Here is a 17636-nt window from a genome sequence, read left to right as displayed (position 1 = left end):
ATCATATGAACAAGGAGGAGGTCACTCTGAGCAAGCTTCAAGGTCTGCTAAGGACTGCTGAGAGTAGTCTGAAAGCCAAATCTACTGCATCTACTCCTACTACTGCTGCCTTTGTCTTGGCTATTAGACAAGGGAAAGGAAAGAAGAGGAAGGCTCCTTCCAAGAGCCACAAGGGTAAACCCCATGATGGATCCTCTTCTAGTGGGACCAAAGCTAGTTCTGCTACATCCTCTTCCAACCCAAAAGAAGCAGAGTGCTTCTACTGTCACGACAAAGGGCATTGGAAACAAAGTTGCCCGAAGTATCTGCAGGACATCAAGGATGGGAAGATAAAGCCATCCTTCGCAGGTATTTACACTATTCAATCTAATAACTCATCACATGCTATTTCTTGGGTCCTTGATACAGGATGTGGTTTTCACATTTGTTCTGATTTGCAGGGTCTAAAAAAAAGTAGGGATGTGGAGCATGGGAAGATGAACCTGATCATGGGAAATAGGAAAGCGTCGACTGTCACCAAGATTGGAGTTTACTCTTTAGTGCTTAGTACTGGGTTAGGTTTAGATTTGAATGATTGTTGCTACTCGTCAGAAATGGCGGGAAACATTATTTCTTTTCATGGTTTGTACAGACAAGGTTTTAGATTTGCGTTTAATAATGAAATTGGTTCTATTAATGCTTTCTTGAATGGTACTTTCTATTTTGAAGCATTGCCTTGTAATGGAGTATATGAAACTGTGAATGTTGTAGATAACTTAGGAAATAATGTGTTGCACGACAAAGCATGTTTGTGGCATTGTCGTCTTGTATATGTCAACAAGAAACGCATAGCCCAACTCCAAAAGGATGGAGTATTGGAGTCATTCGACCTCAAATCGGATGACATGTGCGAATCTTGTTTACTTGGAAAGATGACCAAGTCACCCTTCACTGGTACTTGTGAAAGGGGTGAGGGTTTATTGGATCTCATACATACAGATGTATGTGGACCTTTTAGATCTACCACAAGGGATGCGAACCGCTTCTATGTGACTTTTACCGATGATTATAGCAGATATGGGTATATATACTTAATCAAGCACAAATTAGAAACCTTTGAAAAGTTCAAAGAGTTTAAGCAAGAAGTGGAGAATCAGCTGGGCAGGAAAATTAAGATGCTCTGATCCGATCGAGGAGGTGAGTACCTTAGTATTGAATTCCACGACTACCTCAAGGAATGCAGAATCGTTTCACAATTGACGCCACCTAGGACACCATAGTTGAATGGTGGGGCTGAGAGGCGCAATCAAACCTTGTTGGACATGGTTCGTTCCATGATGAGTCGAGCTTCGTTACCTTTATCATGCTGGGGGTATGCCTTAGAGACTGCCGCCCATATGCTTAATCTAGTTCCGACTAAGAAGGATGCCAAAACACATCACAAGATGTGGACAGGGAAAGTTACCTCGTTATCACATATCAAGGTTTGGGGTTGTGAGGCTTTCGTAAGATGAGAGACTCACGAAAAGCTTGAGCTTCGTAGTGAGCGGTGTATTTTCATCGGCTATCCACAGAAGTCCTTTGGATATCTCTTCTATAGACCGAGTGACAATGTTGTCTTCGTTGCGAGGATAGGGGTTTTCCGAGAAAGAGAAATCATATGCCAAGAGGATAGTGGGAGGCAAATTGATCTTGAATAGCTTCAAGAATCAAGCGATGAAGGAACCTCTAACACTGGCGCTCAACCCGAGGAGGAAACTCCTATTGAACCAATTGACGAGTCCCTACCTCTTAGACGTTCCAGTAGAGTTAGTGTTCCACCCGTATTATATGGTTTCCATATAACTGCTGAGGGTAATATGTTTATCAGTGATGGCACACTGATAAATTTGGATGAACCTAACAACTACAAGGAATCTATGGAAGGCCCGGAGTCTGCGAAATGGAAAGAGGCTATGGATAGCGAGATTTAGTCCATGTATGACAATCAAGTTTGGAACTTGGTTGATAATGTGCCAGGTCGTAAGACGGTCGGGTGCAAATGGATCTTCAAGAAGAAGACTGACATGGATGGGAAAGTGCACACGTATAAGGCGCGATTGGTTGCGAAGGGCTTTACTCAAACTCCTGGAGTTGACTATGATGAGACCTTCTCACCAGTAGCGAAGATTAAGTCTATAAGGGTTATGCAAACCATAGCTGCGTTTCATGATTATGAAATATGGCAGATGGATGTCAAAACCGCTTTCCTTAATGGGAAGTTGGCTGAAGATGTTTACATGAGTCAGCCAGAGGGTTTTGTCGATGCGAAGCACCCTAATAGAGTGTGTAAGCTTGAGAAATCCATCTATGGGTTAAAACAAGCGTCTCGTAGATGGAATATTTGTTTTGATGAGAAAGTTAAAGAGTTTGGTTTCTCAAGAAGAGAGGATGAGTCCTGTGTATATGTCAAAGACAGTGGGCGTATAATTAGCTTTCTCATTTTGTATGTGGATGACATACTACTCATAGGAAATGACGTCCCAACCTTGCAGGAGGTTAAGTCCTGTCTTGGGAAGTGCTTCGCTATGAAGGACCTCGAAGAGGCTGCTTATATTCTAGGGATAAGGATTTTGAGAAATAGGAGTAAGAGACTAATAAGACTTAGTCAAAGCACTTACTTGGATAAAGTGTTGAAGCGTTTCAGCATGGAAAATTCCAAGAATGGGGAGTTACCAATCCAAAGCACTATCAAGATGAGTAAGAATCAAAGTCCGAGTACCGATGCCGAGATAACAGAGATGATCAGAGTACCTTATGCTTCCGCAGTTGGCTCAATCATGTATGCTATGACATGTACTCGCCCTGATGTGGCCTTCGCTTTAAGCATGGTCAGCAGATATCAAGGGAACCCTGGTAGAGCACATTGGACCGTAGTAAAGAATATTCTTAAGTACCTTCGGAGGACTAAGGAATGGTCTATTGTCCTTGGTGGGAGTGATGACTTGAGAGTGCGAGGGTATAGTGACGCTAGTTTTCAGACTGACCGGGATAATTTCCGATCTCAGTCAGGCTGGGTCTTTACCCTAAATGGAGGAGTAGTGACATGGAAAAGTTCCAAGCAGGAGACCGTAGCTGATTCAACGTGCGAATCAGAGTACATAGCAGTGAGCGAACGTCGAAGGAGGCAATATGGATAAAGAACTTCATCGGAGACCTTGGAGTTGTACCGGCCATAAAGGAGCCTATGAAGATTTTCTGTGATAATGAAGGTGCGGTTGCCTTGACCAAGGAACCGAGGGATCATGGCAGATCCAGGCATATCGACAGGAAATATCATTTCATTAGACATCGGGTAGAAGAGGGACTCCTCGTAGTAAATAGGGTATCGTCAGAGGATAACCCAGCAGATCCCCTTACGAAGGGACTGAGTAGGGTTAAGCACTTGCAGCACGCTAGGAGCATTGGGCTGAAGGACGATATTAGTTTTAGTAATTAGATAGATTTTAGAAACTTGTAATAGATAAATTGTAATTAACATTTGATGATTAAATAAAAGAGTATTATTTATAAGTAAAGTTACTGTCTTGTGTTAATTATTTACTATTGTTTCACTTTGCATGTTTTGACTTCCTAAATAATAAGATTATTTAAACTATCCACAGTCGATCATACGTTGGAAGTAAGTATGAAATAAGACTGTCATGAATTGGCTTGTAGATTGTCTAAACGTTTAGACATAGCAAAAGTTTGCTGCAATGTTCATGAGTGCTTATGAAATATGATTTGAGTATTGGATTAAATCCACGCTCACATGAATCACTTCATGGAATTTAATCACGAGTGATTGTGAGACGATAATATCATATAGTCTTTAAACCTAGATATATGAGTTGTTATTTACGAGTCGGTTGTGCATTGATAATATGTAAACGCATCAGTAACTTGATGTTATAAAACACATTGTTGTGTACGATTTGATGAGTAAATAGTACAAGCATATAAGTCGAAGTTTATCTGTTCCTTTTATCCTACGAGGCTAAAAGCGATATCTTGGGCCCCTCGATGATTTTGTTTTGACTTATGTGTCGGTCCCGGTCAGGACTGAATTAATGTGTTCAGTTAAGTTCTATGTCAGAAAAATCAGAGATCGAGAAACAAACTGCTGGACAATAAGTATGACTATGTTCCATGTGATTGCCCACACGATATCTTGAGAACGGAGGACTATACGATCCCTTATCTATAGGACGTGTCAGAGTTCGACATCAGCTTTTGAGAGCTACGATTGGTAATCAGATTTTGAAGTCGTACTTGCATTTATAGTTATTAGACTTATCCAAGTGAGAGACTGTTGGATTAGGTGTCTAAGCATAACTATATTTGGTATGTACTTAACCCGGTTGTAGCCTGGTCCTTTTGGGTTGCCTTCACCAGAGCAACTTGACTGGATGAATAATGGAGAAAGAGGTTATTATGGTTTATTAATATATTATATGAATAATATATTAAAGGAGAAATCATATTTGTTTAATTAATATTGTTCAAGAATTAATTTTGTGGTCAAAAGATATTAAATAAACTTGGGGGATCTGGCCCCTAGTACTCGTGTGTAAGACCGAGATTTGCCCTCGACATTACAAGTAAAGACCATAAGGGTAGCCCCATGACACTTGTATGTTTTGGTATGTGGTATTTTGGGGAACTCACTAAGCTTTGTGCTTACGGTTTTTATGTTTATGGTTTCAGGTACTACCGGTTTGAAAGGGAAGGGCCCGGCTTGATCGGAGCGCATCCACCCATGTTTATGAAATTTTGTGATTTTGGGATTGTACTATAATAACTATTTTTACCTTGTTACACTTTTAAATGATTGGTTATGTTAAATGGTGTTTATGGTTGAATTAAAAACAAAATTTTACCTTATAATTTTGGGACGTTACAAAAGCTAGCCTAGTTGACTCAGCTAAGTACGCCCAACGTACTCAGCTTGTACGCTTGGCGTACTCAAGATCCATATTCAGGTCTCTTATCGCATACGCGCAACGTACGCCAATGTATGCCCAACGTACACTGTCTAACTTTACTTTTTCTTTTCAAGAGCTTATTCCATTAAGTCTTTTCGACCAAAAACAGTTCTAGTCCCGAAATAACATCTTAAGTCAAAAGTTTCCAACTTTATGGCTTTGCATGGCTAGGAAGGGCTCAATACCAAAAACCTTAACTTCTTAACTCATTAAGACATCCTAGAACATGCATGGAAGAAAACTAAGGACCAAGATTACATTTTTATGGTTCCTAATAACTTCATAATGGATAAAGTTTCCAATTTTATCCATTAGAATGGTCCAAAGAACCAAGATCTAGTCTTTAAGTCTCAAAGGGACCAAAAGTGCATCTTTTTCAACTTAATCCATTAAATCCAAGTCTCAAACCTTTAGATCTGAATCAATATGATGTTTAGATGGATAAAATTTCCAACTTTATCTATAACAAGGTCACAAACTTTCAAGATCTAAACTTTATGTACTAAAGTGACCAAAAGCTCATACCACCCAAAACTAGCTAGATCTAACAAATGCATCATCAATATTCAAGCTTTATACCTCTAGAAGAAAGATCACTGTGAACAAAGTCTGAATCTACAAGCTCTAGTGCAACCAACACTTCTCCAAAGAGCTCCTTCTTCTCTAAGATGCACTAAGCACACTCCAAAGCACTCAAGATCACTTTCTTTTGCTCAAAAGGCTCAAACTAGGGTTAGGATTTTCAAGGGAGGGTGTTGGAGAGATCGAGGCTGAGATTGGAATGAGTTTGGGGAAGTTAAGGAGCTTAAATAGGGCTCAAACCACGAAAATATGGTTTGGGCACTGATCGTGTGCGCCCAACGCACTCCTGGTATGCCCAACTTACTCAGGGATGTCGTAGTACGCCCAACGTACTTCTCCGTACACCCAACATACGCGGCTTAACCCAAAACCGTCCTAACTTCAAACGGTCATACTTAACTTCTTCGTTTTAACTCTGCTTTCGACGATCTTTATATCCACAGAAAGGTGTTGAGGAGCTCTACAACCCTATCTAATTACTTTTGACTTAAAACACATCGAGCTAAAATCCTTAATTCATAAAAAAAGAGTCTGAAACACCACTTTTCCAATTTTACCCTTTGACTCCAAAGCACAAACCGAACTCTTGGATCACATAATCTATATTACCCACATCCAATTGGGTCCAAACCTCTTTTTCCCAAAGCCCGAAGCCTTATAATATTTGATCTTCGGGTCACGACCCCGAATTATGAAACGACTCGTGGGTGTTACAGTTTTGACCAATTTACGAGGTATTTGGTTGAGGTGGGTTAACTCGTCTAAGTAAGAGAGGATGATTCCAAATACTCACCCGAGTTTTACAACACTGATTGTAGGATAGTTATTATTATTATTATTATTATTTTTAAATTAATATTTTTTTGGACTAACTACATGGAATATCTATTTTAAATTTTGTATCATCAAATGATGTATTAAATATGTATTTTATATGTTTTAAACTACTTATCTATAAAAATAAGACGAAAAAATGTATTTTTATATTTTAAAATACTTTTTGATAGGATCTTAATTAAGATTATGATCCAAAAAACAGAAAAGACAATCTTAATAAATTGTATTTTAGAGCATCTCCAATGATAACTTATTTATAGCTTATTATTATTGACCTTTATTTTTTTATAATTTATTGTCATTCCAGCATAGAGCTTATTTTTTTTTTTTTATTGACCACTCAATATATATATTGAGTGGTCAATATACTTTTATGCTTTGTCATTTAACACCCTCATACTTTAGTTATATTTCATTTTACCTTCTAAATATATTTTAGTTTTAAATATTTTTTTATTTATTTACTAGTTAAATTATTTATATTAAATTTATAATGACATTTCTTTTATGGAATATAAAATTATAATGATTATATAATTTTTTCTAATATTTTTTTTATCACTATTCCGTAATACCGCTCCACCGGAAATTCCCTCTGCCCCTACCGTACTCCAGCTTGGTAGTTTCCACCGCCTGTCCAGAGTTGAGCCCTGTTTTCGTATTAAATTTTCCAAATGATATTTTGTAATATATTTCTTTTTGAAACAATATATTATAATATTTTTAATTAAAATAAAATATAATGTGTGTTAAAAAAAAGAATAATTAAATAAGGAGGTTTTATAGAACATTTTAGATAGATATGGATAAATTATTTAAAATTTTATAAAAAAAAGCTATTTGATGAAATTAACCATTGGAGTGGTTATTTAATTATAGGTTAAATTATTATAATGATGATGTGATAATAGTCTTTAAGTCTTAATATGACTTAACCATTGAAGATGTTGATGCTCTTAATTAATTATCGTATACACATAAATTTTCCTTTAACAACACAGTGTGCTACCCCCTAATTATATCACAAAAGGTCATATTTTCTTTGTTAAAATTATTCTTATAACTATTAGTGCATACCAAATATTGACCCTGCAATTATTTATATTTAGATAGTCCTTTTGAGCGATTGATTCAAATAGTAATTCGATGATAAAACAATCTAAGCCAACAATCCAACATCAACAAACCATTAAAAAAAACCCTAATTAATTAATATGAATCCATAAGAACAAAAAAAAATAAAAAAAATAAAAAACCCTAACTCAAACATTCTAGCTGCTTATTGACCCAAACTACTAGATGCAGCACAAGTTTAGACTCGCCACCGCCGATCCAGAACCCAGTTCTCCGACCATGTTTGCGGCATTGGCAACAAAATTATCAAAAAATCATTCAACGAACCAACTAAACAACCCATCTTCAACATCCTAATCTGCACGATTCATTTCCCACCCTTCTTCGCTGCTGCTTTCGTCACCTTTGCTCCAGTCGGATCCTTCTTCTCCACACTCTTGATCACACCCACCGCCACCGTCTGCCTCATATCCCTCACCGCAAACCGCCCAAGTGGTGGATACTCCGAGAACGTCTCCACCACCATAGGTTTCGTCGGAATCATCTTGATCATACCTGCATCACCATTTTTAAGAAACTTCGGCTCCTTCTCAAGCTCCTTCCCCGATCGCCTATCAATCTTTGTCAAAATTTCAGCAAACTTCACGGCAATATGCGACGTGTGACAGTCGAGCACCGGAGCATAGCCGTTTCCGATCTGTCCCGGGTGGTTCATGATAATAACTTGCGAAGTAAAGTTGGCAGCACCCTTGCATGGATCGTCTTTCGAGTTAGACGCAACGTACCCACGCTTCAGATCTTTCACAGACACATTCTTCACGTTGAATCCGACATTGTCGCCGGGGAGTGCTTCGTGGAGAGCTTCATGGTGCATCTCAACGGACTTAACTTCAGTTGTCAAACCAGATGGACCGAAAGTCACAAGCATCGTCGGTTTGATGACGCCGGTTTCAACACGACCGACTGGAACAGTTCCGATGCCACCAATCTTGTACACGTCCTGAAGGGGAAGACGGAGGGGCTTGTCGGAAGGTCTCTTGGGTTCGTTAATGGCGTCAAGAGCGTCGAGGAGAGTTGGACCTTTGTACCAATCTAAGTTGGTGGACCTTTCGATCATGTTGTCACCTTCGAAACCAGAGATCGGAACAAATGGGATCTTGTCAGGGTTGTATCCGACCTTCTTCAAATACGATGAGACCTCCTTCACAATTTCATCGTATCTCGCCTTTGAGTACTTGGGGGTAGTTGCGTCCATCTAAAAAGAAGAGAAAAAGGTATATACCTAGTTATTCAAAACGGAAATCTGTATAGAACTCGAAGTGAAATTCAATTAAAATTAACTTACCTTGTTGCAACAACAAATCATCTGTTTGACTCCAAGGGTGAAAGCGAGGAGAGCGTGTTCACGAGTCTGACCATCTTTAGAGATACCGGCTTCAAAGCCACCGGTGGTGGAATCGATGATAAGGACGGCACAGTCGGCCTGAGAAGTTCCGGTGATCATGTTTTTGATGAAATCACGGTGGCCGGGAGCGTCGATGACAGTGCAGTAATACTTTGTGGTTTCAAACTTCCACAAAGCAATGTCGATGGTGATACCACGCTCACGCTCGGCCTTCAGCTTGTCGAGCACCCATGCGTATTTGAATGAACGCTTGTTCATCTCAGCAGCTTCTTTCTCGAACTTCTCGATCACACGCTTGTCAATTCCTCCAAGCTTATATATCAGATGTCCGGTGGTGGTAGACTTGCCGGAGTCGACATGTCCGATGACCACAATGTTGACGTGAGTCTTTTCCTTACCCATGATCAAATCTTAAAACTGCATCAACACAATAAACTTTAGAATAATGAAAATAACATATATAATCTTTAACTTAGGACAAGTTTCAGAGAATGATTCAATTTTGAAAAGAAATCTTCCAAAAGCTTTGCAATGTTGTGATTATCGTAAGGAAACCAAGTTATATATCTCAAAAAAAAAAAAAAAAAAAAAACAGACATATATACTAGGAAAAACTAATTCTACATTGCTTGGGTATCTTTTTCCAATTCCCGACTTTTATTGTGAAATTAAGAGAAGAGAATCATAACTAAACCCTCATTAGAACAGGTTTAATCAATGTTCAAATCACCACATGAACAATCCAACTGGTCATATTGGGTTTAGATCGGATTTAGTTTATTTATATTAAAGGAACATAGAAAAACTTATGGTCGCTAACATTTAAGCAATATTAAAACAGTCGTAAACAGAAAGAATCATCGGAAATGAAGATGAAGAATACCAATCAAACAATACATACAACTAATCAAATCAAAACAGAAGTTAGATCGAATACATCAGTAAGATCTGATTTGATTGATCATCAAAACATTTAACTCTGATCATTTATGATCAAAGAATTACTAAATTAAAGTATTTATGATCAAAGAATTACTAAAATAAAGTGCATCGAAGAGAGATGTGACCTTGTAGTGAATAATGGATCAAAAACCTAGTTTCAGAGGAAGCAATGATCAATCGCTAGTAGAAGAGAGTGAGAGTGCAAGTTAATGTGAAGACGTACGAGGTAGTTTATATATATGGGAGAAGTGCGGATTGGCCGCGTCAAAAAATTATGGAAGTTACAGTTAACCCCCCTAAACAATGAAGTCTGAGCTACTTGAAACCCATGATGATATTAATTACAACCTGAAAAGTTTTATCGGAACTAAGACTATGTTTGGCGTACTAGCTGAAAAGCTAGCTGTTAGCTGAAAAGTTAGTTGTTAAATAAAAAACTAGCTGATAGCTGAAAAGCTAGCTGATAAAAAAGAACGTTTGATAAAACTAGCTGAAAAGCTAGCTGAAATATATAAAATTAAATAAAAGGACATGTAAGAGTATGTGTTTCTATAATTAATTAATGGGTGTATTTGGAAAATTTTAAAAAAGCTCCTAAAAAGCTAGTCTAAGTAATTTTTCAAAAAGCTAGCTTATAAGCTACTTTTTGGCTTACCAAACACGATAACATAAAAAAGCTCGAAAAATAAGCTAGCTTTGGCGCACCAAACACAGTCTAAAAAGTGAGAGTAATATGTAGTTTTTAACAAATGGAATACTCATCCATGGATTTTTATCATAAGTTGTATTGTTTTAGGTCTTCCAAATATATGTATTAAATGCTAAAATGGATGAAATCCATACTATATTTATGGTATATATGTTCATTCTTTTCACCCTTTATTTAGACCAATTTAATAAATAAACACGTCCAATACTCAAAAGCCATAACACATAACGCATGAAAGAACAACATGTTTCATTAATTAAGAAGATAAAGGGACCGGAGTGACTGTTTTCTAAAAGTGAAGGAAAAATTCTGTAGTTATGGGAAAGATGTAGGTCATGAAAGGAAATACTTGGCGCACGTGTTTTATAAAGTCTTTGGTTGTTTGGCAAAGAGATATATTCGCATATAAATTGGGAGCAATATTGACTAGTCGATTGTGCAAACAATTTATGAAATCAGAATTCCCCCGATCTCCGTGGTCCAAAGCGAAATAGCATTGAGTTTGCTGCAACCATTTGCCTTGGCTCTCGGCCTCTCCGCCTCTCGGGGATATATAGGTATAGGACGACGTCAAAGTGGCCTTTAATATTTAGTTTAACTTTTAACTATATTAATAGTAATTATTATTATATTGTGTACATAATATTTAATTTTTAAACATAGCCTCTTTCATATAAAGTTTACGTTGGCAAATCTTGGCTCCCTATCTGTTCCTCATAGATCGCCCCTTCCCCTTTATTTCTCATCAAAATTGAATCCGTCAACCCAATCAAATACACAGCACACTAATATCAACTTTGTAATTTTCAAAAAGTAGCTAGAATTAAACCCTCGAGCAAAAGTTCTCGGTCCATGGAAATAATTTGCTTTGCCGTGATTTCATAGTGCTTCTTATAACCAAAGAAACATCCGATTTGATATTTGCGAAACAATTATGTAAAATATATAATATACTTTTAGGAGTTGTTTGGGATTGCGTAAACCCCATGTAACTGTTATGATCTAATCCTGTTGATCGAAAAGAAGACAAAGATGTGTAGTCATTGTTGTTTGATCTCCTATCCATCTAGGTTTCCCTCAACATCAACCCTTCTCTTCCCACCAAAACACAACTCAAATGAAAAAAACACACACTCATGTGAAATTACAGTTGTCACTTAATGTTAAATATATTTTTGATAATTGTGTGTTTCTTGGAATGTGATATTTTTTAACCGAATGGCAAAAGGAAACTCATATGTACAAGGAATTATTCACCGTCTAACAAAAGGAAACTAATCGTTGAAAGGAAAGTATTCATTGAAAGAAAACTATTTGTCTGACATAAGAAATCACCGAAAATAAACCATTTACCACCCCCTCACCGTTCAACCAATTATAACATCCTACTTTAAGTTTATGTCATTTTAAAGTACTATACTTTGAAAATCTACCAATTACAACATCATACTTTCATTGTAGTTTATTTTAAGGCAATATACTTTGAAAATCTACCAATTCCAGCATCCTACTTTCATGACAAAATTACATAGATGGTCCATGTGTTTACCAAAGGTCACAAAACTCAGTCCCTGCTATTTTTTTTATACGGATAGTTCCTGTGGCTTCTAAAACTTGTACGGTTGGTTCTTAAGCCTATGAAACCACTTTTATGTCATTTTGAATTTATTTTATATTTTTAAGACAAAATTACATAAATGGTCTATGTGGTTTACCGAATACCACAAACTCAGTCCATGCTAAATTTTTTTATACGAATGGCCCGTGTGGTTTCTAAAACTTATATGGTTGGTTCTTAAGCCACGTGAAATAACTTCTTTGCCCTTTTCAATTTTTTTATTTGTTTTGTTTTGTTTAATTTAAATTAAATTAAAAGAAAACAAATAAACCCACCCCACCCATTTCTCAATTGCATATCTTATTTCTCGGTTTCTCTCCATAACACTGCCAACTCTAAATGTGCAGTTGCATCCCTTTCAGTCGTTGATGGTCTGGGATCAAGTAAACTAAAGATGAATGAGCTTAAATCAAATCTAGAATGAGTATCAATGATTGGGACTATGATGTTATCAAGTAGTCAGAAGGAAGATGGGTGTAACATCCTGTTTCATGTTAATTCTTATTTCAGGGTCGTAGGCCGGAAGTCGATTATGTAAAGGCTTCTGGCCTTAAGGAGGTAATGTTTAGACCTTTGGATGGAGGCAATGATGGGTGCGAGATCTTAACCTTTGAATTGTGTTTTGGGCCGAAGGGTAGAAAAGGGAAAGTAATAGGCTCTTCAATACATTTTCGTGGATATAAAGATCGTCGAAAACGGAGTTGAAACGAAGAAGTTATGACCGTTAGAAGTTAGGAAGGTTTTTGGGTTAAGCCGAGTACGTTGGGCATACTAGGCAAGGCTGATCGCGGAGGATCAACCAGGTATGCTGGGTGTACCAGGCGTAAGTTGGGTGTACGCGATCAGAACCCAAACCCTAATTTCAAGGTTTTGAGCCCTATTTAAAACCCTTAACTCCCCTAACCCTTACCATTCTCAGCCTCCACCTCTCCAACATCCTCCCTTAAAACCCTAACCCTAGTTTGAGCCTTGTGAGCTAAAGAATGTGTTTTGAGTGCTTTGGAGTGTTCTTGGTGCATCTTGGAGAAAAAGGAGTTCGTTGGAGAAGTGTTGGTTGCATAGGAGCTTGTAGATCTAGACCTTGTTCACCTTGATCTTTCTTTTGGAGTTATAAAGCTTGAATCTTGATGATGCATTTGTTAGATCTAGCTAGTTTTGGATGTTACGAGCTTTTGGTCCCTTTAGTGCGTAAAGTTTAGATCTTGAAAGTTTGTGACCTTGTTATGGATAAAGTTGGAGACTTTATCCATCTAAACATCATATTGATTTAGATCTGAAGGTTGGAGACTTGGACTTAGTGAATTATGTTGAGAAAGATGCACTTTTGGTCCTTTTTAGACTTAACGACTAGATATTGGTTTTTTGGACCATCTTAATGGGTAAAGTTGGAAACTTTATCCATTATGGAGCTATTAGGAACCATAAAAATGTGATCTTGGTCCTATCCCTTCCATGCAATAGTTGTGATGTCTTACTGGATTAATAAGTTAGGGTTTTAGCTTTTGGACCTTTTCTAGCCATGGAAAATCATAAAAGTGGAAACTTTATGACTTAATTCGATGCTTTGAGTCTAGATCTGAGATCTGGACAAAAGATCTAAAGGGATTAAGTGCTTAATGAAGGAGTGGGATCAGGCCGCGTACGTTGGGTGTACTCAGCATCCTTGGACTTTGACTTTCGTTGACCGTTGACTTTTGACCAAGTTTGATCTAGGGTCAAACTTGAGGATTTTAGGATATCAATTAAGATTCTATCTGGTTCTGGTTCTGGTGTTAGCAGATTCGTGGGTGCAAGCAGTACAGAAAAGGATTGTATCACAGTGTTTAAAAGTTCTTTGATTCAGATGAGTTTTTCCTCACTATACATGTGGGTCGAAGGCACCAATGTCGACCCACTAGATTATGTATCCTAATATATATAATGTTGTTATGATGTGGCAATCTGTTAGATTTGTATCCTGGTATATAGGATGTTGTTGTGCTATAGTGATCTGCTAGATCTGTGTATATATCCTTATATGATAGGATGTTGTAGTAGTGGTATACTGGTTATCATCTAGTGGAGTGCCCTAGGGGATGTATGTAGTCATGTAGGATAACCTGAGAACTGTTGATCTATACTTTCTTACTTGCTCCTTGTTTGGTTGTGGCTCTAGAGTAGGATCATATGTTTGGGTGGCTATCTCACCTCTGGTTACTTATGGTTATGCATTTCATGGAGGTTAGTTGTTGGCGGGGCAGTATGCTGTGAGAGTACTAGTAGGCGGTAGTGAACTGTATGATTGATGTTTACCTGTATTATGTGTCTACTTGTGTAACGCCCAAATATTTTTCACACCAGGTATACCCCAAAATACATTCCATAATTATAAAAAAAATTCAAAAGATTTTGGTATAAATTGGCACACAGGATCACAAGAAGCTATCATAAGGATCGTGCTGGCAGCAAACACAGGATCGAGTCGGGCGTTACAATCTTTAACCTGCAAACCATTAACAAACAAAAAACGTAAGTCTCACGGCTTAGTGAATAACAACTACAATAACATAAACACATAATCCAAATAACAAATAATCCATCAGGCAAATATATTCACAATATCTCCTAAGAGATCTAACAGAAACCTTTTTTGCATAATAATCCCATGCTTAGTAAAGCACTAAGCCCAAACATGTCAAATGATTCTATCTCCAATTCGAGATAAATTCAAACCAATATATCAATATTTCATTATAACCAATTTAGCTATCAAATACTATATCTCCAATCCGAGATAATTTATTCAAATAATTATACCATCCTAAGGTGCCATATAATGTCATAATAATCACCAATACACAATACCAAAATATGTAGGTACCAACAACAACGGATGTTAGAGTAGTATTACTCACCTGATCACTTGGTTGACACACTACTTCGGCCCTTGACCTATACAACCTTCCCGTATGTCACATACAAGTACCTAACCAACAATTTCCAAGTTCCTTAGAACCTATTATAATTTACCCTTAACTACACCCTGTGACTATTTGTCACCAAACTCATTAAATACAATAATATAACAATACTAGGCTTAACCCCATAAGCCAATAACCAAACCTAACATAGCGGAACATTTAAGTAAATTAGGGTTTATAACCCTGATAGTCCCAACTAGCTATCTTACCGTGAGATTTACTTACAAATCTCACCAATAGGTCTGTAATAGCACCATATCACGAATACGAGTATATATATACATAACATATACTCAAATCTATCAAATCCCAACAATAATGATGTATAAAACAATTACATAATAACAGGGTAAATTACACCTCCGCGAGCCTCGTAACTCCCGTATATCAGCATATACCACTTATACGACCTTCCCGTAACTGATTCCCGACAGTGATTCGCTTACGTGCACCAGAACCTTCCAAATGACACTAAAAGCACTCGTTTTTATACTCTGAAATCTTTCACGTCGTGAGCATTATAAGCTCACGTCGTGAGCTGTGTCTAGACATGGTCCTCCCACGCGTCGTACTCTCCCGCCACGTGTCTTGTCGATTCATCGCGTCTCACGTCGTGAAAATTAATTGCTCGCGTACTGAGAGTCAAATGTCACGTCATGGAAATCATGTTTCACGTCGTGGTGGTCAAAGGCTGACATTTGACTTGACTTCCGTTGACTTTCTCATAATGGCATCCTGCCTTTATCTCAACTTCAAATAGCCATAACTTTCTCATACGGACTCTGTTTTCAGCAAACTTTTATCCACAGAATCCTCATCACACGAACTACAACATTATTCAATAATATTTTAACAATTAACATTTCTAAAAATTAAACCTTTCTAGGGTTTATCTCACCTATCCCTTTCATAACACCTGTTACGAAAAACCGGGTGTTACAAGTCTTCCCACCTTAAAAAGATTTTGTCCCTGGAATCTCCTGAAGTCTCATGCTATAATCAAGAATTCCATTAACTTATAGTCCTTCCAAGAAGAACTATTGAATCACATACTCCACTGTAATTGCATAAAAATGCATGGTTGTACATTATACTATCACAATTTACTATTATTTTCTTAGCATAAATGCCTCATACATTTACACTACAAATACACATATATCTTTATCAACAATGATAACCATTTTCAATACAAAGTGGTTATGAGCTATCAATTACCATCAAATTTCTACATCTCATGTTAAACTTCCTTTCAATTATTAGCACTTTTCCTCAAGCCTCACAATCGACTAACATTTCTTCGTGAGAAGTTCATAACATAGAAAAATCTCACATAATAAGGATAGGAACACATTCACTACCCCTAAATAACTCTACTTAACCATAAGTTTTATTTACTGTCATCGTATTCTTTGCAACAACTAGTACTCACTTACTACTTAATTAAAATCAACTATTTCTATTTACCATTCTCAATTATCACAGGTACTCGATTTACGACTCCTTCCAAATCACGAGTATTTCACTATTACTAAGTCAGTCAATCACGCACCATGATCTCCAATCCGAGATCACACGTACCATTAATTATCAATTGTTACCGAATATCATATCGGTGAATACCACATTTCCACATCTCATCACTCACATGAATTTATTACATCAAAATTTCTCGAATTCACCCAATCCATTATGGTCTTTAATACAAAGATGTAAATCATATACATAGTAAATCCACCCATACTGGTATCTTATATACATACAATAGGTCAATAAAACACCTATTCCTCAATATCTTCACACTATGAAGACGTCATTTCATTCTCACCCTAGAAATCTCGTACTATGTTGTCAATATGTCACATTTTAAAGTCAACCTTTCTGGCATCATGTCAACCAGTGACATTACTAATTCATCCTTATTCTCGTGGTATCTATGATACCATCTTGTAACGCCCAGATTTTTTTCACACCAGGTATACCCCAAAATACATTCCATCATTATAAAAAAAATTTCAAAACATTTTGGTATACACTGGCACGCTGGAGCATAAGAAGTTATCACAAGGATCGTGCTGGCAGCAAGCACATGATCGAGCCGACGTTACAATCTTTAACCTGCAAAACATTCACAAGAAAACAGCATAAGCCTCATGGCTTAGTGAATAACAACTACAATAACATAAACACATAATCCAAACAACAAATAATCCATCAGGAAAATATATTCACAATATCTCCTCAGAGATCTAACAGAAACCTTTTTTTCATAATAATCCCATGCTTAGTAAAGCAAAAAGCCCAAACCTGTCAAATGATACTATCTCCAATCTGAGATAAATATAAACCAATATATCAACATTTCATTATAACCAATTTAGCTAGTCTAATACTATATCTCCAATCCGAGATAACATATTCAAATAATTATACCATCATGAGGTGCCATATAATGTCATAATAATCACCAATACACACATACCAAAATATGTAGGTACCAACAACAACGGATGTTAGAGTAGTG

The 17636-nt window shown here is 37.1% G+C and overlaps 1 protein-coding gene across 1 annotated transcript; it reads right to left on the bottom strand.

Annotated features, from left to right (window-relative positions):
* Positions 1–7558: 7558 nt before the first annotated feature.
* On the bottom strand, positions 7559–10025 carry LOC145136390 (elongation factor 1-alpha-like). Its single transcript, XM_079070505.1, has 3 exons — positions 9951–10025; positions 8824–9300; positions 7559–8733 (listed from the first exon to the last, which is right to left on the bottom strand). Exons 2-3 carry the CDS (start codon positions 9283–9285, stop codon positions 7846–7848), a joined length of 1350 nt encoding a protein of 449 aa, XP_078926631.1. The 5' UTR covers positions 9286–9300; positions 9951–10025; the 3' UTR covers positions 7559–7845.
* Between the last annotated feature and the right edge of the window lie 7611 nt (positions 10026–17636).

Source organism: Lactuca virosa, chromosome 9 (genome assembly GCF_052849685.1).
Source record: "Lactuca virosa cultivar CGN04683 chromosome 9, Lactuca_virosa_CGN04683_v6, whole genome shotgun sequence".
Lineage (NCBI taxonomy): Eukaryota > Viridiplantae > Streptophyta > Magnoliopsida > Asterales > Asteraceae > Lactuca > Lactuca virosa.
This window is presented reverse-complemented; position numbering and strand designations above follow the sequence as displayed.

What these genes read in the sequence shown, in the direction of transcription:
- LOC145136390 (XM_079070505.1), bottom strand. Translation starts at nt 9,285, where the DNA reads ATGGGTAAGGAAAAGACTCACGTCAACATTGTGGTCATCGGACATGTC. An exon ending in TGATTTGTTGTTGCAACAAG is followed by an intron (nt 8,734 to 8,823) that starts GTAAGTTAATTT and finishes TCTTCTTTTTAG; the next exon opens with ATGGACGCAACTACCCCCAA.